General features: G+C 36.0%; 3 protein-coding genes across 3 annotated transcripts; 2 read left to right on the top strand and 1 right to left on the bottom strand.

The window, feature by feature from the left end:
- Positions 1-444: 444 nt before the first annotated feature.
- Positions 445-1,746, top strand: LOC131853538 (Krueppel homolog 1-like). Its single transcript, XM_059204454.1, has one exon. It carries the CDS (start codon positions 445-447, stop codon positions 1,525-1,527), a length of 1,083 nt encoding a protein of 360 aa, XP_059060437.1. The 3' UTR covers positions 1,528-1,746.
- A 1,506-nt stretch (positions 1,747-3,252) lies between these two features.
- On the top strand, positions 3,253-6,717 carry LOC131853501 (pre-mRNA-splicing factor CWC25 homolog). Its single transcript, XM_059204403.1, has 4 exons — positions 3,253-3,361; positions 3,657-3,863; positions 4,623-4,910; positions 5,269-6,717. Exons 1-4 carry the CDS (start codon positions 3,344-3,346, stop codon positions 6,064-6,066), a joined length of 1,311 nt encoding a protein of 436 aa, XP_059060386.1. The 5' UTR covers positions 3,253-3,343; the 3' UTR covers positions 6,067-6,717.
- Positions 6,718-6,798: 81 nt separating this feature from the next.
- On the bottom strand, positions 6,799-25,682 carry LOC131853500 (E3 ubiquitin-protein ligase lubel). The gene is made up of 21 exons (XM_059204402.1): positions 25,346-25,682; positions 23,259-23,524; positions 22,624-22,772; positions 21,992-22,078; positions 21,259-21,597; positions 20,428-20,722; positions 19,384-19,884; positions 18,709-19,241; positions 18,099-18,236; positions 17,532-17,735; positions 16,645-17,001; positions 16,109-16,232; positions 13,163-16,020; positions 12,141-12,338; positions 11,214-11,441; positions 10,752-10,892; positions 10,347-10,498; positions 8,910-9,105; positions 8,371-8,513; positions 7,975-8,143; positions 6,799-7,020 (listed from the first exon to the last, which is right to left on the bottom strand). Exons 2-21 carry the CDS (start codon positions 23,521-23,523, stop codon positions 6,991-6,993), a joined length of 7,107 nt encoding a protein of 2,368 aa, XP_059060385.1. The 5' UTR covers position 23,524; positions 25,346-25,682; the 3' UTR covers positions 6,799-6,990.
- Positions 25,683-25,747: the final 65 nt, after the last annotated feature.

Genomic DNA, 25,747 nt, shown 5'->3' with positions numbered 1-25,747 from the left:
TTTTATGACTCAAAATGCTTTTTACTTATACATTTTCGAACGTATTACTTTTAGGGATTTATATATATATTTATTCAAATTATTATATAAGTACGGAAAGAGTAGAATGTTACGCACAACAGAAATAGGATGAGGTAGGGTAGTGGGAAGAGAAGCGGGGTGCGGTGGAGCTAACTCGGGGTCGGCGGCCCAAACACGTGGAGGCGCGCACCGCGGATACGCCGCGTCGAAACCGCGGTACGGGCCTCCACGTGCTCTCAGAGGACATTCACTCTCTAGTGATCCGTTCCCCTTTCCCGCTCGCACCCCCTCTGTGGCCTGTACATGCATCCTGATATTTCCTGATCGTTGCATACCACGCACAATACACAGTGCACTGTGAACGGTCGTCGCGTTTACATGTGTTTATATCTAATAGTAGTACCTATCTAGTGTATTGAAACAATGAATTCTATTGCTACGTTTGAACATAAATCATTATGCCCGACAGGTGAAGAAGAACGTCTCCATCAATGCGGTGAATGTGGCTTGACGCTCTCAACGCGAAGTGCATTAACAGCTCATGCACGTTCGCACCGTGCTGCTGCTGATGCTCACAGGTGCGACGTCTGTCACAAAACATTTGCTGTACCAGCGAGGCTCGTGCGCCATTACCGGACACACACGGGCGAAAGACCCTTCGAATGTGAATACTGCCATAAAATGTTTAGTGTTAAGGAGAATTTACAAGTACATCGTCGTATCCATACTAAGGAGAGACCATATCGGTGCAGTGTGTGCGACGCAGCTTTCGAGCACTCCGGAAAACTTCATCGTCATGCTCGTATCCATACGGGGGAGCGGCCTCATGCGTGCCCCCACTGCCACAAAACATTTATTCAGTCCGGACAGTTAGTTATACATTTAAGAACGCACACTGGTGAAAAACCCTATCGCTGCCCTGCACCTGGGTGCGGGAAAGGGTTCACTTGCTCAAAGCAACTTAAAGTACACTCGCGGACTCATACTGGGGAGAGACCTTACACCTGCGATATTTGCCTTAGAGACTTTGGTTACAACCACGTATTGAAATTGCATCGCTTCCAGCATTACGGGGAACGTTGTTACCGTTGTACGGTTTGTGATGGGACATTTAATACTAAGAAACAGATGGAAGCACATATTTATAAGGAGCATGGAGCCGAAACGCCCCGTGCTCAATCTATGCAGTCCTCTGTGCCGCTCGTGATGAATGGGAATGTAATGTGTGATTTAGTAGAAGCTGCATTACAGCAATTGCCACCAACACCGCCTAGTTCGCCGCCGTCGCCGCAGTGCGCGTCGGTGCCGGCCATTAATACTATCCCTTCATCGTCTCCGCCGCCAGTTGCGGCACCGTCGCCGCCAGTCTTAGCGCCGCAACATACTGTATACAATATACGATCGTCGCTGCCACCGCGCAAGTGGAAACTGATTCCTCAACCCGAACCTGAAGTGCGCCACACCTCTGTTATACAATTTGCACCTGCTGCAACAGATGCGTCGTAGCATTTTGTCCGTTATTGATAGTGAAAATAGTCGAATAAGTAACTTTATCTCAATGCTTTGTTCTATTTGAAAGGCTGTTATGTGGGTCAAATACCTACTATATGTAGCTTAGCTTAAGGTGACTTTTGGTTATAATAGTGTTATAGACATTAGCCAGGCTAGCTTTTAAGAATTGAGTAAAAGACTAATTGTCTAAATGCATTTGTGCCGTCGTTATTAAGATAGGTTTTTTATATTTATCTACTGCATTACGTACCTATTAAATAATTTAAATAGATCTAGTCGTTTCATTCATGATTATGTCTATCTGTATTATACTACATCTACCCCTTACTTATTGGAATAAATTTAAATGACGTGGTATATTATATTTACAGTGGATGATGGCTCATTTACACGTAATTTAAAGTAAATGACGATATATTTATTTAGGTATAAATTATTTAAAGTCTGCGTAAATCACTTTCTGACATCTCAGGATATCCATTCTCTAATTTTAAAATGAGTATTTCAGTTTACAATAGAATGCATATTGAATATATTTATCATACCTAGGTATTTTGAATTATTAAAAATCATTGATTGTAGATTTAGAAATAAGTTACCACTATGCACTACACTATTTTGAATTGGAACTTATGACTAAGTTTAATAAACAATTATTAGAAGTTAATAAGACTAATTATTTTTACTTAATCGTACATCATGTAGATACAAGTTTGTGAAGTAACTATGTGATGATGAACCAAACAAAAAAATCTTACAAATATCAATATTTATCGTATCATATCGTAAGCATTTCTGTATCAAATACACAGGAATATGTTATTCATATATCAACCACTAAAAATTATTCATTTTTAAAAATTCTTGATTAAGTAGATATAACCACTAAAAATAATTCATTTTTAAAAATTCTAGCTTCAGTAGCCGTTAGCTTGTCATTAAAGTTAATTGTCACTATCAACCATTATCAGTGTCAGACTAGGACATTTTTTAAATCTACATTCCTTTTGATATATTTTTTTACTCTTTGATTTACACTAACAAACTGAAAGAAGTAACCATTTGACGTCTCTGAATGCGGCACTAAATCATTAGAAAAACTCAAAGTAATCTCTTATTAAACATATTTTTGAAGGAATGCCCATTAATTATACTTAATAACAAAATAAACGTACAAAAAATATTTTTTGGTTGATTTACTTATTTATGCAATCCGTTTATTTACCGTATATTATTGCTTCATGACATCACTATTATCTAGAAATTTTTAAGAAAACATTAACATAAAATTAGCCTGTATTTTTATATACCTTTGCTTTCCCTCATGTGAATAAAATATATTCTGTTGTTTTTTTTTATTAATTACGGCTCTGGATACAAGGCCAACCTAAAAATGCCGACTTAAAAAAATATATTCTGTTTGAGGATTACCCGTACACCTACTTGTACAAATACCAGAATTTTTTTTCTATTAGTAATAGTCTGTGTTGTGTAACTAGATCTTCCCCCGGCAACACTTTACAGTATGATGACATCTTTATTCTAGTACAAGTGTAAACAAAAGTTTTAAAATAGGTTAAGATTAAACTTAGTTGAAGTTATTGAGCGAAATGGAAATAATATACGAAATTTATCAGCTTTTTATTTTTTTGTATGAGCCTAAATGATTTAAGGTGGGTAACCCTGATTTAAGATCTGTAATTCTTTCAGATCTGTGGTCATTGTTTGTGATGGTTTCTGATATATTAGTTATTCGTGAGATGTTATTTATTTTTGTAAAATATCTGTATTTTAAAAGAAATTATTGAATATGGGAGGTGGTGATTTGGTTAGTAATTTGTTTGCCCGTCTTTTAGGATACAATTACCAGTATAATAAATAATGATACATGTTGAAAAAAATTACTTTTGAATAAAATGTAAGTTTTAATTAAAAACTTGCATGTAATTTAAGTGTAAATAACACATTAATTGTTTTATATCTAAAAATCTATTCGTTTTACGCTTATCGTTATTTATTTATATTTATCTTATATGCCTGATGTATGAAATCGAAAATACTAACCTTGATCGAATTAAATTGAAAACATCTAATACCATAAATACTTAATATGTGTGTTATAGAATACGAAAAAATCATGGCATCCAAACACAATAAAAAATCAAGAACGTGTTTGGAAGGCCGAGCAAGCTGTGGCAGAAGAAAAGCGCCGCATTCAAGACTCGCAGAGGGAACGCGCTGAAGAGAGGAACCGTGAAGAACTCAATAATATGGCAAAACTTAATTGTGGAGCTACAACATCTGACAATCGCTTGCATTGGATGTATGATGTATGTATTCTTATTTATTCATACTTTTTAAAAATGGTAGTGTGTGTCCAGTTCACGCTACTGGAGGGAATTATTAGTTAAAAAATAATAGTAAAATATGTCTTTCAGTTTGCTAAATGGAATTAATAGATGGATGCCTTTAGTTTGTCTATAATTAATCTTGTATTTTTTTTCTTTAATTCAGATAATGGATGCCGGGATTGAAAGTAGTGTTAGCGCCCTAGATAGATATAGATGACAAAAGTCTAATTAAGACTAAATGTTTCACTAATATACTACATGCCTTGATTTTACAGACATTATGGATAGTAAATTGCCCAACACCTATTCCAACTGTAAAAGTATTTTCTAAAAATTGTATTGTGGTAGTTTATTTTAGTAGTAGTTTGAATTGTAATTTAGGTCATCTAAGTATTAACATACAAATTACAGCCTGTTGCAATATGTGATTAACTGCATATTTATATGGTGTTAGTGGTCTAGCGCTATAACACTGCTTCTGATCTATTATAAAATAATTGATCTTACTATCCTGTCATATTTTATAAAATACTTATTTAAAATGCAGGTTAAAAATGTATTTTTGTATTGTTCAATTCAAAGACAAAGTAAATAATACTGTATGTATGTGAAGGAGATGGAACTGTATGAAATGTTTATTATTATTGTTATAGTCAATACTGCAGAAATATTACCATAATATTATTATTTAAATTAGCAGGTCCCATGGGAACCAATTAAAAATTTCAACTGTTATAGAAACCTGACAAAAAAGTGCAGGATGAGGACTACCTTCTTGGAAAAACAATAGAAAAGAATTATGACCAGCCAGATAAGTCAGATCAGGATGTTATTCCAGCAGTGGCACGTAGAGTTGTGGGATCTAGCATGTTATCATCTACTGGAGATTCACAAGTAGATTTGGCACGTAAGATTCGGGAAGATCCACTATTGCTTGTGAAAGAACGAGAACGAGCGGCTCGCGCCGCTTTGCTGAACAATCCAATGCAACGGCGTCGTCTTGCAGAATTATTAAGAAAAGAACAGGTATAAAATTATTTAGTACATTTAGACACATGTTAAAAATTATTTGTGTCAAATTTTACTAACCTATTATGTACTTGATTGTTTTCAATTACCTAGAATTATAAACACATGATATTTTTATTTTCTCAATAGTTGGTATGTTCAGATATACCATTATATATTTCATCTATTTTTTAATGAATGTTTCATGAGAAAATCGATGACATAAAGACATAAAAAAATATCAAAAACTTCTAAAATTAAATCCATTATATTTATTTCCAAGTCTATGTTTTCTCTCTTTATACTTCCTCTTATAGTATAGAAAATCCTTGTGTGAAATATTGTATACTGTAAATTGTATGTATTACTTTTACAGGAGCAAAGAAAAGAACGCAAAGAGAAGAAAACACCTAAAAAGAAAGAGAAAGATTTAGATAATATACTTGCAGCTAAGCTCAATGCTTTGGCTGGGGAGTCAAGTATCAGCATATCTACACTTCTCGCTTCTGATAATTCAGACTCGAGTTCATCTTCAGAAGATGAAGAGACAAAAATAAAGAAAAAGAAAAAACACCAAAAGAAAACAAAGAAATCTAAAACTAAGAAAAAGAAACACAAACATTCTGATGATACAGAATCTGAAGATGAAAAAAAGAGTAAATCCAAAGCTAAAAAAAAAATAAAGGAATATAGTAGTGAACACAGAAAAGATATTCCGAAGAATTCGAGGAAAAGAAAAAGCGACTCATATGAAGAGATCAACATAAAGAAACCCAAAAGTAGCTTAGAAAAATCAGAAAAACATGATATGGGTAGAATCGGCTCTCGACGAGAGTCGGGTGAGCACCATTATAAAAGCAGTAGAAAGGCATCACCCGATAGGAGAAGAATTTCAGATGCAAAACGAAGTAAGCAAGCGGTGAGCGAGGAGGAGAGAGCGGCTCGGCTGGCGGCTATGGCTGCAGCGGGGGCGGAGCGTGAGCAGCAGCGCGGGAGGCGCGTGGCCGCGCACCGAGCCGCCGCCGCCGCCGCCGCCGAGCCTCCGCCGCGGGCTCCTCGCGCCGACCACCAGGCGCGCAGCCTACCCGACTCGCTTGAATCCAGAATCCACTCCAATAGGCACTACATACAACGTGATCGACGTCATATGGACGAACATTTCGCTCGACGTTGACTGTATATATAATTTTTTAATTTTTTATTATTCAGCAATATATGAATTAGAACTTATGGATGTTTTTTACTCAATTTACTCTTGAATATCTTGGAATCATTACTTTTTCCAATAATAAACACTTGTATTGAAGGAAATAGTTTGTTTATTTCATTGGTATTTTAGAAAAAAAGCTATTTGACTCTCGGTAGTATGACTATTTTTGTAATGACTTATATGTTTTCAAACCTGGATGTACACATAATGTGGTTTGATTTTGGTTCAATGTGTTATGTTAAAGCTATATTTATATATTTTTAGCATATTATAATATTGGTATGAATTTTATTTAGGTAATGACATATAAAATGAATGAATAGAATGAGTTTGTTTTTATTATTGTGCAAGTTAAAATATACTATCTTGACCTATAGAAACATTATGTAAAATGACATTAGTATATATAATTTATTTTTTAATTACTGGTAAATACAGTTGAGGAAAAATAATTATGAACTCAATTCTTCTCAAGTGCCAACAAGCAATACAATGATATAAAATATTTGTACATATGTGTTCATCACATGATTTAAAATAAACTTATTTAAAAGCTTGTAATTTTTTTAAACATAAAAGCTTGGAAAATGAATTTTTAAAGCGATAATTTAGCAACTTTCTTAGTGTTTAAAAATTAAGCTATTATAAACCTATAACATATTGAAAATAAACAAGATAAAATCTCGACAACATTTTTATTAAATAGTACCTAATATTAATCACAGAGTTCATTTTTAATAATAAAGAAAAATTGTAGTATTTGCTTATATATAAAATGTTATGTTAATGTTTGTAATGGTTATATATAAAACGTATGAAGTTGACTGTAATCCATAGATACGATGTTATACCGTTATACTGTACAGCCCAGGAAATAATTATATATCTTCAATCCAAGGGAATTTTTTCTCGTACAATCTGTAAAACAATTAAATATGATGTTTAAAAAAATTGTAAAATCCATGCAGTAATACACTAATATTATAAATGGGAAAGTGTGTCTGTGCGTTTGATAAATTGTACCACTAGGGCGGAATAGGCTAATAAATTTAACTGAAAGTGGGTGATATAAAAATGGAAGTTTGTGCGGAGATTCAACAATAATTTGTCAAGTAAGGGTTATTAAATCCATTATACAAATAATAATAGTAGAATAATCATAGAAATAAATAAAGTAGGTTGATTATGATAAATACTGGAAAAAAGCTTATTCCAGTTGAGAGTATGTTAGCGACCAACTGCAACTTCGCTTTTAGAATAAAGCTTAAATGAATTATTTAATGCATTTAAACAATAATTTTAAGTATCGATATATGTATACAAAAAATGATGTACCAACTGTCGCCAAAACAAAGGTCATCTGATTGAAAGTGGTAGTTGTTATTTCAAATGAATTTGCTAAGTGACATTATTTTAACCTCATCTTCCACTCGTGGACTTGCTGCACCTGACCTTATCCTACATAGGTGTCATGGGCGGGTGGATGGACGGGTTCGAACTAGCCTATGATGTTCCTGAGGATTAATATGTTGTCTTTGTGCCCAGTAGGCAGGTAATTGATTGAACAATTTTAAGTATGCCAGTCAAAGTTTGTTACTTGTTCCGTGTAAGTACCTATTGAAAAAAAAACAGACAGTGGAGTGTCTCTTGGTTCATCTTTTAGCAACTGTGATACCTCAGCACACATCCCGGCGTATATGGGGTCCGTATCCCAGGGCCCTCGCTCGGGTAGCGGCAGCGCTCGACGTCGTAGCTCGGCCACCAGCTCGCTTACGTCCATGATGGGGATGGGGTCTAGCGCTCGCGCCAGGCCCGCCAGGTACTCCACGTAGTGCGCCCTGCAACAACACGCGCTGCAGTCCAGGTACGCACCTCGTGCAGTGCGCGCTTGTAGAGCCCCTCTAGGGAGCCGTAGGGCCGGGGTGGTAGTCGCTGCGCGGCGCGCCGTACTAGTGTTTCAAGGTCGTCGACACCCAGGAGAGGCAGCGGGTCGATTCCACGCGCGCGGACTATTCTGCTCAGGTACTCCAAGTAATGGTTTCTGTAAAGTACATGCCGCACTCACCGCCGCGCCTGCTCTACATGCCACTGTCATACCTTTCCGTCATGTTCGCAAATGTAACAACAAGTAATGAATACGTTTCATAAATACTTATATATTGTAAAAAAACTGATTTCAAGTTCGCATACTGAGGGTCCCGAAGAAATATTTTAATCAAACAGTTTCGGTTGAAGACCTTAAAACTATAAATCACTAATTTTACATACTTGCACAATCCACCGTGCAAAGGCGGTACATCATTTCCGCAAACGCCATCTACAAGTCCTGTAGGTGTTTCACGCTGCAGTTGTATTGGGCAACGATTCGTACTGCCTTCAGGCGCTTCTGTTTCATACGTTACGTTATTCATCTGAAATGCAGGTTTCACATTTATGATGATTGGACTTTGTTTCTGTACATGAATAACTGCGTTTTTAATAGAATACCAGCGAGTTGTTACTGTTGAAAGATTTAATAATATGAGCGAATGCTGATGATATTGCAGAACTTTAGATATTGTTACAGGGGTAAGTAGAATTGTTTCAGTATAAACAGGTATAAAGTACTTCTAAATATACCTGTAGTTACAGATTTTTTTGTGAAAATGTTCTTTTTTGTCATCATAAAGAAATAGGAAGGTATTATATCCTTTGTTAAGGTATATGATAAGTAATACATGTCAATAGAGGGACACATTATTGGATTGTACTATAGTCATGTGAGATGCTGCAACATTTAAAAGTAATCAAAGAGTATATGATGTCACCTGTAAAAGTGTTTGCAATTCATGCGGTTCTTTATCACGCAGATAGAAAAGACAGTTCCGTGGATGGTGCGAATGAAGTCCCAATTTCGCGCAATACTCGCTAAGACCGCATTGCGCGCCCATGGTGAATGGCTTTCCACAACCATAACAAAACTCATATTTACATTGAGTACACGTGAAATGCATACATCCTCCCCTGAAAGAATAATATAACATCCATAATACAACAGGTACAGAATTAACCATACTGACTACTAGTATTTTCACTTCGATAAAAGCGTTTTTATAAGATTTTTGCACAACAGCTTCAACAACAAAGCCTATTCAAATAGGAGTGGGGCTGATTTATATTATTTAGACATAGGGACTATAACAGGGTAAAAATGGGATTGAAATCAACGTTTGTACAGCTGAAAGTCAGTATTTTTAATTAAAGTCTTTAAAACTCAATATTCATACCTACCTACACGTGTAATACTTAATATTCTAATAAATTAAGAATAATAAGTGTAGGCACTTTTCTTAAATGTTCTAAATAGTAACATACCATACTGTCTTACTATGATAGGTACATTTTGGTGTTTTTAAAAGAATTTTGGTCATTTATTTTCCCTAAATGTAATTATTCATTATTCATTTATAAGTTACCGCTAAAAAGAATCCATTTATCGTATCTCCTCAGTTTCAAAACACTCTCCTTGATGTGAAGCCAAATCTCGAGGTCCTTGGCGTTGATATATCCAGTGACGTTCAGTTTTGCGGTCATTTGGAGGACAAGGCTAAAATAGCCTCAAAAAAGCTTGGTGTGCTCAGTAGAGTGAGACGGTATTTCACGGCGGCCCATCGCTTGCAATTATACAAGGCGCAGATCCGGCCGCACATGGAATACTGTTCTCACCTCTGGGCGGGAGCACCACAATACCAGCTACTTAAATTTGACCGCATTCAGAACAGAGCAGCCAGAATCATTGGTAATCAACGTCTATGTGACAGACTCGACCCATTGGCTTTTCGGCGTGATATTGCATCTCTGTGCATTTTCTACCGCATATATCACGGGGAGTGTTCGGATTAATACCAGCTGCTGAGTTTCACTACCGTACCACCCCCCAGAAACTGAAATACCATCCTGATCATCTGGATGAATGGCGGTCTTCCACAGTGCGGTTTTCTAGAAACTTTGCCTCGCACAACCACATTATGGAATCACCTTCCAGCAATGGTATTTCCGAACCGATACGATATTGAAACCTTCAAGAAAAGAGCTTAAAAAGTCTTTTTAAAAGGCCGACAACGTACTTGCAATTCCCCTGGTGTTGCGGGTGCTCATGGGCGGCGGTAATCACTTACCATCAGGTGAGCCGCATGCTCGTTTGCCCCCTGTGTTATAAAAAAAAAAGTTCATAAGTTTAATTTGTAATTGGACAATGTTTATACCTGGATAGAGAATATTTGAAATGACATCGAGGACACTCCAGACCGTTTTCTCGTAAATGCTGTTGTACAGCCGATATCGATATTTCGGGGTCGTTGTCTTCCAGCCACTTGGTGTACTGGTCACATGTCAGTCCATCGTGGTTTGAAGACCACTAAAATGCGTATTAAAATAATATTGTAATAAAACTGATTTTCTTTAATGTTGGTGTGAATAAATAAGTATACTTTCACGACTGTAATGTACAGCGAATTGTGAACTACAGCATTAGCAGCTGTTGCGTTCACTATTCAACAGTTGACAATGCCTCTAATTACACCAACTCAACAGTTGTGATGATATCTTATTATTACAAATAAATAAAGCTCCAACATTATTTTAATCAAGCTTTTTATATCATATCTCACCGTTTTCCTGCAACTAGCGCAGCTCACCGACCTACATTCTGGGCACCGTAATTTTTTCTGTTTAGGGTGAACAAAGAAACCGGAAGAACATTCCATACACCATTTGAAGTTAGGGTCTCTAGCCAACGTTCTATCTCGTAACTAAAAATAAAATGAAATAAGTTATTGCAATAATTTTTATTTGCAGGTAGCGTCGCCATGCGTTCAAATAAATTAACTAAAAGGATATAGAGACCTACTTATAGGTCTCTATATCCTTTTGAATATATAGCAATTGCTACATACATAATTGCAAACTTTCGCTTTCAAACTCTTTCAAATAAGAATTACAACAGGGTTTAATCAAGCTGATACATGCAAACTTATTTGAAAGCACTGATCATCACTGTGATTACTTTTTTTTAATTATTAATTAATTCGATTTTTATTTATTATTTATAATATTATTAAAATATTTCTAACCTTTCGTTGGAATAATTCATGTATGTCAGGTTCCAGTAATGTTTTTAAGAGTATATCTAGATGCGCGAAATACTCTAGCCACGCGTCTTCAGGGAGTGTCTCTAGCTCCGGCACCTTACAATATGGGCAGACACAGTCGGCTATGCTTCTCTCTGTTATTTGTACATTGAAGTACAACTTCGCGCACTCACGGCAACAGCGGTGAGTGCAGCGTAACATCGTCACCATCTGTCATATTATAATAAAATATATGTACTTAGGTAAAATATATATAATAGGTACCTATTATATATTACTCGTAGAGGTCCGATAAGTACTCGTAATTAGTAATATGTTTTTAGTTAATTTAGTAATTAGTTTAACTTGTTTCGTGCACCGCTCCATTAAAATTTAGGCAAATAACTGTGAAGTCTATCAAAACTATATACTGACAGAATTCGCAATTATTTTCGTCGGATCCAATCAAATGAACAGTACGAGTATAAATGGTATAAAGAAAGATTGGGTGTAAAAATGAGAGTACCATTACTCTTTTGAAGAGATCTTCGTGTATTGGGGCGTTTAAATATTAATTCATCTTCGACATATCTATTGATAGGTTTCAGATACCTATCGGTCACCTATTAACTCCGGTCAAGACTACTGGCCGCTAATAAAGTGAATATTAAAAATATAATATAAGAACAAATATTTTTGTAATCCGTTTAGTTATACACCCATTATAGAACAGTTTTGAAAATTTACTTTTTGACGAAAAGATACTTACCGTCTGTGTTGACAGTTTTACTAAATATTTCGCGAAGGACTTTTAGTTATCGAGAAAAAAAATATTAGCTTAAGTTCATTAACATGGTGTTAATAATTTAATTTGAAGAAAACTGTTTGAATCTATAGTTCAGTACAATATTTACTTTATGTTTTTCTCACCTCATGCTCTGGAAGTCGTGAAGCACACAGCTCACATTCTTGGTTCAAGTATGTCAAAGCAGATGTCAGGTCGATACATTCGAGCGCAGCTAGCAATGCAGTCGGGGGATCCACTCCACGTGATACCAGCTCTACTGCTAGATGAGCCTGTTCCCAGTTCTCTGCAGCGCCTTCAGCTAACAGCATGCGTGCTTGTCTCTATACACAAGTGAATAATTTATAGATAACTTCTTATAACTGATATTATAATCTATTTTATGGACTGTGCTCTACAGTAATATGAAATTCTTCCCATAAATTGCTGATATTTATTTTCTATTATTAGATAAGTAATTTAATAAATTCTACGACTATATCTTTCTCTTTAAGTTTAGTTTTTACTTGACTGCTTAAAGAAAAAAGTCAATGGTATATAGGGGTGTATAATTATAGTAGGCATATTAAATAATAGTTTTATTTGTTTATTATGACATGAACAAAATTATAATCTTTCCTTATTTTAAGTACTTATCTGCAAATAAATCAATAGAAATACCCAATTTCTTTTAATGTTAAGTTAAATTCACGACTAAAAACCATAACACGCAACTCAATTCAATATCGAAGCAGTGGTCGATAGTGCTCTGGATCTTTTCCTTGATCGCTTGTGGTTCATGAAATCAGGGCCGAATTTATATCCGCCGATATTACCCCCACCACCACTGCCACGATATTTTCTCTGGTTATACTGTCGTATAGGTATGGGATATTTTAATTCATAGATACTAATACGTATATAGAACAACCTAATAAATATGATGCATTGATGAAGGGAGAGGGGATTGTTAACAATAGTCAGCCAATTACTAGCAATTTCGGTCACTCTGAAAACCATTCAAGTTAATTACTGGTGAATTCATTACTGGCTGAATGACCTAACATAATCGTCATCCTAAAAAAACATACATATGATGTCTCATAACCATATTAATTCTGATTAATAGGTATAGGTATGCTTCTAAACATAATCAAATCGTCCTTACCTCTGGTGAACCTTCTGGAAGACGGACTCTGGCTAAGTCGATGATTTGGCCTGATACACGGCGCACTGTAATAGGCGGTGGTGGTGTCGGTGCTCGGTGTGGTTCCTCGTTAGGCTTTGCAATCTGTAATTGGGAATCCTCAGGGTCACTTTCCGTCCATTCATCTTCAGTGCGACATGTCTCACGGAAATAATTTTTCTTTTTCTCTTTAGAGGGTGACGCTTTTGGTGGAGATGGTTGAACACTTTCTATGGGTTTGGATGGTGGTAAAGGTGCTTGTTTTTTTTTAATCAAATTTGATGGGACTGCAACTTTTAATTCTGATTTTGCAATCTTTGTGTCAGTCTTTGCCGACTTATCATTGAATAGCTTGGTCTGTAATTGTTTTACAAAGCCACTTTGAATGGATCCGAAGTGAGACTTTGGCGGGGCAGGTGCGGGGTACTGTTTACCTGAATTACGCCGTACAGGGACTTTCGATACTAATACTTTGGGAGTAGATTTCTCATCCTTAGTTTTTGGCAATATTCTAATCAGTTTAGGTATATTAGACTTAGACGCAGTTATATTTTTAATTTCGTTATTATCGTTTTCTTGGTTATTAGATTTTTTTTCTGGAGAATTATTTCTTGAATTGTCGTTACCAATTATTTCACCAAGAGCACTTGTATTTACAGATACGTTTAAATCTATGGGTTCTGAAAAATCGTTAAAGGTATTTGTATCTTTGCTTTCATTTCCAGAAGACATACTCCTTGGATGATCAGAGGGAACAACAAAAATATTACTGATGTTATCATTGGTTTCTGTTTTGGGTGAATGTGTTGTATGACTGTCCAAGCTGACAGTACTTTCCCTGTGTGATTGATTAGTTAATATTTGCTCTTTACTATTCTTATTGTTGAAATTATTTTTCCTATCTATATATTCTATACTTAAAGGTTCCTCTATATTTTCTTCTATTGCATTTAAAAACGATTTTCTTTGTTCGGTTAATATTAATTTGGTGGCAGATACAGGTTTATATAATGATATGTTTATATCATATTTTTCTATATTATTATTATTCTTAACTAACACATTTTTCTCAAGTTTATTCGATTTAATAGAATTACTTGTGATTTCATTAGTACTCAGTTGGTCATATATTTCCTCAAAGCTATGTACAGTTGTAAACATATTATTATTTTGATCTTGTCGTTCTTCGTTTGGAGATTTTCGGTCATTTAATTCTACAGCAAACGTCTGCTCTTCTTGTAGACTACGTGATATAGAATCTAAAATTTCAATATTTTTATATTTAAAATCTTCGATTTGTTCTTGTATGTGATCCATGGCCTCTTCAAACTGTTCATTATCTTCTGAGCTAGTTCTGTTTATCGCTATTGAACGCTTTTCCGTATCTTCTTCATCATTAGTGCTCGACTCTACATTTTCATCCGAAGTTAAGTTATCCGTTTCCTCTCTTGTATTACTATAACTAGACTCATGTTCTGACGAATAATCAGATTCATTAGAACTAGTTTCCATTTCGCTTTGAGATTCATTAGCATCCTCAATTGAATAAATATCTGAATTAATTTCTTCTTTCATTTGTTGTATAAGTTTTTGTGTATTATCAACGATGTCGTTTAAATTCTTGGATTTGTCTTCTTCTTCCTTCACGAAATCTTTATTAGTTGTAAGTTTTATGTTCTTTTTTCCAAAGGATGCATTATTAGATTGCACTGATATAGATTCACTATTACTTTCATTTACGTTTTGCACTTTTATATTTTCCTGAATGTCAACGTTATTTGATAGGTCTCCCATATTTTGGTCTAAATTATCTATAATATGTGGAAAATCGCCTACCTGTGCATGTATTATGGAATTGTCAGTTGTAGTATTAATATCAATTGTTATATTATGATGGTTTGATGACACAGTTTGTAGTGGGATAACATTTTTATTTCTTTCTTGAGCAATTTCGAACAGTTCTGTAACAGGTGTATTTATGTCTTTCTTGCTTTTTGGACTTTCTCTTTGCAGAGTACTTTTATTTTCAAGTGTATTTTTTATTATATTTTCACTATTAGTTATCACTTTTTCGGGCACTGTCTTAACTTCTACAGGTGGTAGGTTCATATGTTCCTTTGGTTCTGTACTATCTCTTTCCGGATTATATTGATTTATCATTGTTTCGATTTGAGTTTTTTTATTTTCCTTTTCTGTTTCATCTTCAGTATTGGCTTTTTCAGAAGAAGAAAATATTTCGTTTAATTTATTTTCTGGTTCTTGTTGTTTTGTATTAATAGCTACTTGCAAATGATTATAATTTTCTGGCGATGCTGATTGAAAAGTTATATCTTCAATTTGCTCTAGCTTAATATTCTCCGTATTTTTGAGTACGTATTCGTTTTCATAGAATTCATTAGCAATTTGCATAATATTGTTTTGTTGTGTATCTTTTATAGTTCCTGGTCTATTTACATTTGGTAGTGGACTTAATCTTGTTAGTGCATTATAAGCATCAATGAAGTCATTTTCTGATTGACTCAAATCCATTGAATACAGTTTATTTCGACTTACATTACTAGTTCCGTTTTGGTTATATATAGTACTATCAGCTAATAAACCTTTTAGAAGCAAATTTTCGTTAATAGTTGGAACCCCAGCTTGTACAAGAAGAGCTTTTAATTTTAATGCTATGTCTTCTTTTTTGTCGTTAGTAGTTTCAATAAAACTCTTGTCCCAAGTCTCGAAGTTCTTGTCGTTTTTATACTGATTAATATTTTGGTCTAGTGGTAAGTACATCCAGTCGTCATCTTGGAATACGGTCGTCTCTGGCACTTCAAACTCATCTGAACTATCTTCTGCTGAAATGTAAATGTGAATGTTATGACGTGGTAGATGATTCAGCGGTGATAACGTAATTCTATTGGGCTGTGGGTCGATTGTGATTACCGCGCTGGCGGCGTTGGTGCTGTCGGCTAGCGATGGGCGGAGCAGCGTCGTCGTCCACACCCACCGGGGAACCCCACACATGCCCACGCAGCCGTCGCTCTTCGCCTACAGCTCCCGTCTCCATCTGGATTCGTGCCATGAAATCTACTATTTTTATCAAAGAATTACGATTAAAGAATTGATAAAAAAATAAAAAATCGTAGGGAAGATACGTATAATCCCTACGATTTTTTATTTTTTGCGGCAATTTTATTTAAATATATTTTTATAATATGGCTATAAAAATACATACAACTCTAAATTTTCACCATTCTACCACCAACTCCTATTTTTTAAATAATTTTCAAAGCGATTTTAATTCATATGGCCAAACAATGTTTGCAGAGTTAGTTAGTTTCAATATATGTATAATCCTAATTTTAATTTGAAGTTAGATTCAAAGTTTGATTCAGTACGAATGCTTCCAGGATTTGAAGGTTTATACACAAAGTCCATAAAAGTAGGATTTGCTAGTGATTTTATACAATAATACTGACGTGGCGGCGGTGCCTTTCAACGCAGTCGGTGACAGCGGGCCACATGGCGCCGCGGTGTCGTGCGAGAGCGGCGCGCGCCTCCAGCTCGGAGACGGCGGCGCGCGGCTCTAGGCGAGCTGCCGCCGCGCGTACTCCCGCGCACAGGCTGGGCCAGCGCTCACGGAGCCATGCTAACGGCGCAGTCGGGCTTTGGGCCAACGCTGCGTGCACTTCTGCCGCACTGAAGCCCAACCGCTCCGCTTCAGACATCAACTTCGCTAACTCGAGCCCTCGTTCCGCTTCTCGCCTAGCTCCGGCGCTCACTAGTGCTTCTAGTGAAATCGCTCTCGTAGAGGACAAGGGTTCCGGTGATGCTGCCTATTCGACGGATAGATATTGATAATAAAGACAAGTATTATACAGAGCTAGGCTTTGTACAAAGCCTTCGTGCCTACTTCTGTCTCACCCATCGCCTCAAAGCAGTGTCCTTTGCAAGGAGTGTGAGATATGGCGGTAGCAGTACAGTGTACGAAGGCATAACATCTTATTACTCCGGAACGGCAATGCATAAGGGCTACTAAGAGCATCACATGATGTCACTGGTCTCTTTTTGTATACAGGCCACTATTGCCACTTGCCACCAGATGGGCCAGCTTGTCTGTCATGCTAATTGTATAATAAGGTTTATTATTATATATTGTATGCTTGCTTCTTTAATGATATTTGAGTAGTTATTCTCATAAATAAAGTAGTGTTCGAAAAAAAAAATTGTGTGATATCACGGCAGGGTTCAAACTACGAGATAAAGCATTTTTGTTGTAAACCTTAGATCAAGAGCGTGATATTATGAGATTTTTTATATAGTTATTCTATTAGCATATTGAAGTTGAACAAGCTGAGCCTTTTACCTCGGACCCGTAGAAGCTGGACCGTCTCGCAGGGCGCGTCCTGTGGAGATCGAGATGCGAAGCGCGTCGTGTGAGCCGAGTACCGTTGCGGCGTCGCTCGGTATCGCTCCACTCACCGCCGGGACTGCTGTCGCGAGTCTCTCGCCATTCCCACCTACCACCTCCAGCACCGCCACCACTCGTGCGGACACTTCGCTCGCTTTCCTATTAATAAGTTTATTATAATTTATTATAATAGCCCAAAATTCAGCGCCATAAAGTATCAAATTAAGCAGAGATTATATCATAATATTGTTTTGTAGATACATATCTAATCATATAATAATGCAAAACACCCATAATTATCAACATGATATTCATGGATAAAATATTTCCATGGAATATTTGCAAGAATCAAACCTGCGGTCATTGGAAGTACAGAGATGCGATAATTTTCTAGACCACCAAGACTGTCTTAAATATATATGTAACACCGCTGATGTAGTAGATAGTGGGACCTATCCCAGGAAGACCATTTCAAGAATGTTTACTTTATGAACTAAGTAATCGTTTAATTTTATGACTTACTCGAGTGTCACTGGACATGGAGTGCCTACTGTGGGAACGTTCACGGCGAGTGTCATCTCGGAATCGACGGCGCGGTCGTGAACGGGACCGTGGAACGGACGGTGTCCGCTCCCATGATGTGTTTGGAACTTCATATGTCTATAAACAACATAAAATCTAATTTAAATTAGTTATATACATTAATAAACAGTAAACAAATAAATATGCATTATATTTTGAACATAGTCCATTATATGCTCTTGTTAGTATACGATTAGTTTTTTTATACACTTATGTTTTTTGTTGCTTGTATATTGGTTACCAGAAAATATTATAACTCGACTTATTACGTACGTACGTTTACGTACAATAATAGTTTCATCTTCATAATATGTCTTTATTTAGACCAGGACAGGCATAGCAATCTAAAAGTCATTGTTATCTTACTTAAACTGCTTCAAACTCACAATAATAATTAAGAAAGATTTTATGGATTGAAATTTTTCGACTAATAAACCAAAATGTTTATTATTTAGATTAGCAGTCCCTAACTGTAGCACTTCTTGTGATTTTGATTCAGTTTTCGTTTATTTTAATTATAAAATAAATCCATGTTTCATTTTGTTTTTACCTGTGTGGAGATACTTTGCGGCGGTGGAGACGTACCGGTATTTGATACGTTGGCTCGAAGGGATGAAGACGACGAATGACTTTCAAGAACTGCACTACGTGGAGGGGAAGTGGCAGCCGATTTTTTGTGGTTGCTTTTATTAGAAGAATTCGATGAAGGGCCAAGCGACTCTCGTTTTGATACATTATCACGTGGTGGGGAAGGACCAACTGATACATTATGCTTTTGAATCTCAGGCTGTTTGGATACTGTTTCACGGTATGGAGATGCTCTGATTACAGGATTTTCCCGAGGTGGAGATGCTACGATGCCTGTATTTTCATGTGTATTTTGGAAAGCCGCAAACGTTGACGGTCCGGCTCCCGGGATTATTGTTGTATTTGAAGAATCTATACTTCCATTGGTGTTGTCTCTCGTAGGAGTCATGAGTCTACTCATGGGCTTATTTGCTGCTTTTTCTTCTCGCGGCGGAGATGGTCCACATCCAGTAGAAGTTCTGTCATTCTTGTTCAAATTTTTTATTTCTACTCCATCTGAAAATTTAGATTTAATGCAGTAGTTATAACGACTTTTACATAAATCATATATTTAATATTGATTTATGCATATATTGTACATGCGTAGGACAATATTAAATATAACGTTGTTTATAATAGTTTTGTTTAATAAACTAACTTTTTTCTTCTGTGGCACGTGCCGGCGATGGCGAGGTCTTCTCTTGAACCTTTAATCGCGCCATACTGTTGGTCGTGGCCTCAATGGTTTTAGGAGCAGCAGTCGGTGTACGGCAGCAAATTACGCAAACACGGACACCTGGCTCGTTCACGAATGTGCAGTGTTCACACTGCCAAGATACGTTCGGTGGTGGTGGTGCAGGGCCCAATGATTCTTCTTCCTCCTTCTCTTGAGATTGAGTGGTAGGTTGACTAATTTGTTGTTTGATGGATTGAACTTTATGAGTATGTGAAGATGGTGCAGGGGCAGAGACTGATACTCGAGTAGGTGCAGGAGCGCCATCGCTCTCACTCTCAGAATCAGCATCACTGGATGGCAATGGAGGTGGTGAAGGTGTTCGGTGCTTGGTGCGCCGGGATGTACGCGATCGAACACTCATTGCTGGGGATGCAGCGCGGGAACCGCTTCGAGACGCAGCACGAGAGGCTGCACGGCTGTCTACTGGAAATTATTTAATATATAATAATGTAATAAAATATATTCTTGGGATAATTATAACAAACATTAAAGACGAAATAAATATATATATACAACTTGCAAGTGATGAAAAAATTGATGGTTTACAAAAATAGAGCGTAATTCGTAAAACAACTCGTACGTTAATGTGACCGTGCAATTTTTATAACGACGCTTTGATGAATTCTTTTGTAAAAAAAACTATTTAATACCGCTAGATCGGAAGCACCATTTCATTCATCGTGGATAAAATATAACAATAATCTCAGAATAATTCACGCAGCGCTATCTAGTCTAAGCTAAGTAGAGCTTGTGTTACGGGTACTAGACAACTGATGTTAAATACATACACTTTTTTTTGTAAATACGTACATAATATATGCAGAAAACACTCAAACCGATACAAACAATCATACTCATGAATGTTTGTATCGTGCGAGGAATCGAACCCACAATCATCGGAAGTAAAGCGGTGTTGAATTAAACGCTAGATAACCGAGGCCGTCAATATAAATAATAAGTACTCACCCCTGCGGTACGGTTGCGGAGTTTGTGGAGAATACGGGTGTATATGGGGATGTTGGGGTGGGTGCACTACACAACAAGCTGGAGGTGGTGGTGGCCATCCCCCCATCCACGTGTGCTCCAGATTAGCACAGCTGCCATATCGCCATGGCATAGGCGCGCAGTGGGAGCAGCCGGCGCACTGCGCTGCGCTTCCGCCCAGCTCCAATACAGACGCACCACGGCGTAAAGGTCGATTCCAATTTTGACCAGGATGATTGTGAGTCTCGTGATTTTCCCATACTTCCGTTGGCATTGTCTGTTTTAAAAACGACCTATTTTTAATAAATTATTTTTATTAAATTTATAATAAATTCTTCATAATAAGAAATTCATGTTGTAATTCTACTGCATTTTTATATGACTAGTACCTACTATACATTCATAAATAAGCATACTCAATTTTTTATTTTCCTGAAAGAATTCCTTCAAGCATTATCTAGGCATCCAGAGTTTCTGTGTATCACTACAGATCATACAATTCTTCGTATTATATTATATATAAATGAAGTTAATATTAAAGTAATACCAATAAATGAAGATAAGATGTTTCTTAATTATGACTTGTTTGTTTTGTTTTGATTGAATATATACTTTTGTTACTTATTTTTAATATCTTGTTTTTTTACATGCTTGTAGTAGATCAGATTTAATGAGTTGTTTCGACTTTTAAATTTATAAAAAAAAATTAAAAGCCGTTCTGAATTATATATTTTTTCTTCAACCGCCTAAATAGTCAAGAAACGCGAGTATAATTTAAATATATGTATATTTACGTCTTTTATTTTTATTTACCATATTTGGTGCCATATTGACTCCAGGTAAGGATCCACGAGGCCGTCCCCACGCCGAAGAATGATGGTCCATTGTACTTGATTGTATTTGATTGACAACGGCCGGTATGTGTTGAATCGTTGGCGTCGCAGCAAGATATGGCATACTGCCGAGATGGCTTGGGCTCGGCTGTGATAGCTTGCCTTGAAGATGAGCAGGTATTTGTTGCGAATGATGAATATTACTATTAAGTGGTAATGTTGCAGTTTGATTTGGGCTCATTGACAAGTGCCCTAAGGTGGCACGACGCTGGTCTACCGCTGGAGGTCTGGGGCTGGCACTCATTCTGTCACCGCTCATCTGAAAATGGGTAATATTCTGATATATGTTCTGTATTGTTCTGTTTTTAGGATTATAATCTATATTGGGTCTATTATTAGTCATTGTCAACTGACAACGTCGTTTTAAACGCAATATTGGACATTCAGGCATTTCACTGGCATAATTGAAAAATTCTACTGAGTCCTACACGATTAACACATAATAAGAATTGACACATATACCTTTGTTACATTTACCATAACACAGGAATAAATTTCATACAAACAATCTTTTGAGGAGTTTCTAGCAAATTATTACCAGATAAGACTACAAAGTGTTCGCATGAGTAGCTCTGTCTCACTTATAAATTACGCTGCCAGCAGTTTGTTTGTATGTTTTCTGGTTTCAAGGGTACAGAAAAAATGTGTATTACCTTATGCCGTCGCGGTGGCGGTACAGGTGGCGTGCCTTTTGGAGGTAGCGGTGGTCGTTCATCCCGCAATTGTGATGTTGATAGAGCCTGTATCAGAATAATAAGATATTACAGTTTTATTTTTGGTTATTGAAATGGCAAAGTAAACGATTGGAAATAGTAGGTAACCGTCATCTATAATATAAACATAAACAGCACCACTATAAATATATAGAAAAATATGAAATGATTTCTAAATTAATAAAATTCCAAAGTTATCAGTGGAAATCACGTTTAAAGTCTATTGTACGACAAAATATGTATATATTATATATTTTTTTTTTAATGTTGTACTTATTTACATTAATTCTCATTTATATCTTTATATACATCTTTTGTATTGTGGATATTTTGTAATAAGCTTTAGTAATTAAGTAACAAAACATTATCGGGCAATTTAATCTCATAAGAATTCTTTGTAAATAAATTTAAGTTTTTACGAACGTACATTATATTTTCATATATATATTGAGAGGGAACAGTAACCCTTTAAAGTGGACAATTAGTTTACAAAACTTATTTTCCCTTGACAACATTGATGCAAATACTATTTGTGGATCTTAATAATATAAAAGAAATAATAATTTCTTCACTTGTCTCTGATGGTTCCTTCGTTTGGGATGGCGATGGTACATGTCGTCGCAAGAGGCGCAGAGTGCGCGGCGGCCACACTCAGCGCACCGCACGCGGGCGCCACCACCCCCGCATAGTCCGCATGATGCCCCCGCTTCCAGAGGGTGGCCTAAGTGTAACAGACAGATGCTATTCAGTTTTGTAAAGAAAAATTGAAGGCTTTATACGTAGCATTATATATTATATATAGAGGAAACTACATTAAAATGTAAAGTAAAAGCTTTGTACAACTTTTTACGTAAAAACATTATGCACATTACTTATAATAATATATATGCTTATGTATTTGACATACATAAGCATATATATTTAAAGGCTGGGGTCAAATTGAGAATAGATCAATATTGTTTATCTTTAATATTATTTTTCTATAGTCATACTGAATGTTAAATTTATTATGATCGAACTTCGACCATTAGGTGACCTCTCGTATTTAAAGTTTGTTGAAGTTGTTCACTTAAGTAGAAGGTCGTTTTGGTTAGATTCAGTATATTGTTGGTTTATGAATTATTGATTAATTCATAAACCATTATATATAATGTATTTAACAATATTTTTTAAATTATAGGTATAATATTAATCAATCAAAATTTACCTGTGGGTGGTCGCGGGGGCGGTGGCGGCGGAGGTTGAAGCTTTGCGTTCATATATTGCTCGGTTGGAAACTCTACCACCTCATACTCTGGCTCTGGTTTTGTATGACTCCCTCTATTATTCTGCACAGGTTGCCGCAGCGTGAGGTGCGCCTGCCCTTGTGTTGGGGGACGCATCGTTGTGTGGCCTTGAGTGGAAGGGCGAGGCGCGTTGTGCCCCGGTATAGTGAAGGTGGTCCGAGGGTCGCGACCACGACCTTTCAGCATCCTAACGAAATATTAAATTACATTGATTAAACAATATATATCTTTTATGTTATAGGCACAGTTATATAAATGTCTCGGTTCACTAATTGTGACAAGACACTAATATTTGTGCAGAATTGGTTAATACATATATCCATTAATGTGAAGAGGTAGAAGAGAATTTACACAATTTTTTTTAACAATATTTATTATTTAACAATATGATGAACAGTTCCTAAGGTTGAAATATTTACGTTGGTAATATAAATGCTACGATTGTATCGAGCACGAGTAAATATCCAGGAAACAACGACAGTAGTAGTTAATATGGTGAGACAAATGTTCTCAACCAACTGTTGTTATGTGTTTGGGCATTTCCAGTATGTGTTTGGCTAAAAGGCTTTAATTTTTAAACTATTATAAAAATATTGTTTAAACAAGTTAGCAAAATGGAATAGTAGTAGACAATAGAAAAAGCTCCACTACTGTAGTATTTATGTTCAAGTAATCGCAAGATTTAAATATATTTTTTTACCGAGGTTTTGAAAAGTCGTCTGTGTCAGAGGTACTCCTGCCTCCGTACAGCCGCCTAGTAACGTGCTTTATACGCTGGTGGGTAGGCTTTGCTTTGAAGGGTGATATGAAAAAAATGCTAAGGATCGCATTGGCGGCAGAACAAGTATCATGTTTGTGTATTTTGAAATTAATGAAACCTATAACATTGAATGTACAATCTTCTTTTCTACAAGAGAAAAAAATTAAAAGTACAAATGGTGCTCATTGTTTCATTATTTCAATCACTAAACAAAATAAATACGAGAACTTCATTTAATATGTAGATACAATTCTCGTGTCAGTCTGTTTTTTTTCAGAGTTTTATAACTCTGAAACGGCTTGATAGATTTGTATGAAATTTTGTGTGTATAGTCAGTAGATCTGAGAATAGGATATAAACTATTTTTCATACCCCTAATAAAAAACAGCTTTTATTTATATTTGGACAAAAATTTATATTTAAAATTTTTATATGATTCAAGTTTCAACTTCTATCATTAACTCCTATTTTTTATGTGACTACTAGAAATAAATTATATGATAAAACATTTGCCAGGTCAGCTAGTTTTTTTATAAAGGTATGTCAATGATGAGGTAGTAAAAAACAGAGCGATGACCATTCTTTTTCAACTCGAAGAGGTGACTAGAAGAATAAAATTATACACCAAAACACCAGAGATAAGGATATCAAAATAAATAAAAGAAATAAGCTACCTAGTCACCTAGCCATCATGGTCAGCAGGACTTTACTTTATACTTTGCATTTTGCTTTAATAGCAGATTAAACACATAGGTATCATCTAACATTAATAAACCTCAATGTAATTTTAATCAAAGAATAAGATAACAATAATTAATTTTTGTATTTTTAAGTGTTTATTACAGTGTTAAATAAATATTAAATGGCAGCTGTGACCGGGATAGTGCGGGCGTTGCCACAGCACGGCGACCCATTTATTCGGCCACTCGTAGGCATCCCAAAATATCAGTTTATACTTGTAAATTATGAATAACAGTTTGACTGAACTATTAATTTGCATGATATTTCAAGAATATATTAAACTAGGGCGCATTGTCACCCTTCGTATTATCAGAGTGTATATATTTCTTTTATGAAACAAAATACATAGTACATATCTGTATCAGGTTAGAAGCTTAGAATATTTAAAAACTTTCAATATTGAATATATTATTATATTGAGTACTATTATAATAATTACGGGTTATTAGTTATTTTTTCCTAAGTGAAATAAAAGCAGTAAAGTGTACTGTAACTGTAGATACGTACTTGTAGGCTGTAATACCACGACGTTCAAAATACTAGCAATAGCAATGACACTAAATTTAAGTGTTGAGTCACACACATAACTACAGATACATTATGCAACCGCACACTATTACGGGAACATTTCACTCGCGGGTATCCAGAAGGGGTCCTTTTGGACGTGGATACACACTTCACCGTGCTCTCCGCAGAGCTAATCGTGCGCCTAATCCGGACGAAATTCACAGTGGGAAGACACGCGCGCCGCCACCTCTATTTCGGTCCGCGGCCGAGTTGCCCCGATTCTACTAAAATTACGCCGCATCTGCTATTTCCGCACTCAACTCTGCGCCCTCTTGCCCAAGTCAAATACCTTGCAAAATTTTTATACGAAGATTGACTACAGTATTAGAGATAATATATTTT

Source organism: Achroia grisella, unplaced genomic scaffold (genome assembly GCF_030625045.1).
Source record: "Achroia grisella isolate CSIRO2021 unplaced genomic scaffold, CSIRO_AGI_Agris_v1 utg903, whole genome shotgun sequence".
NCBI lineage: Eukaryota > Metazoa > Arthropoda > Insecta > Lepidoptera > Pyralidae > Achroia > Achroia grisella.
This window is presented reverse-complemented; position numbering and strand designations above follow the sequence as displayed.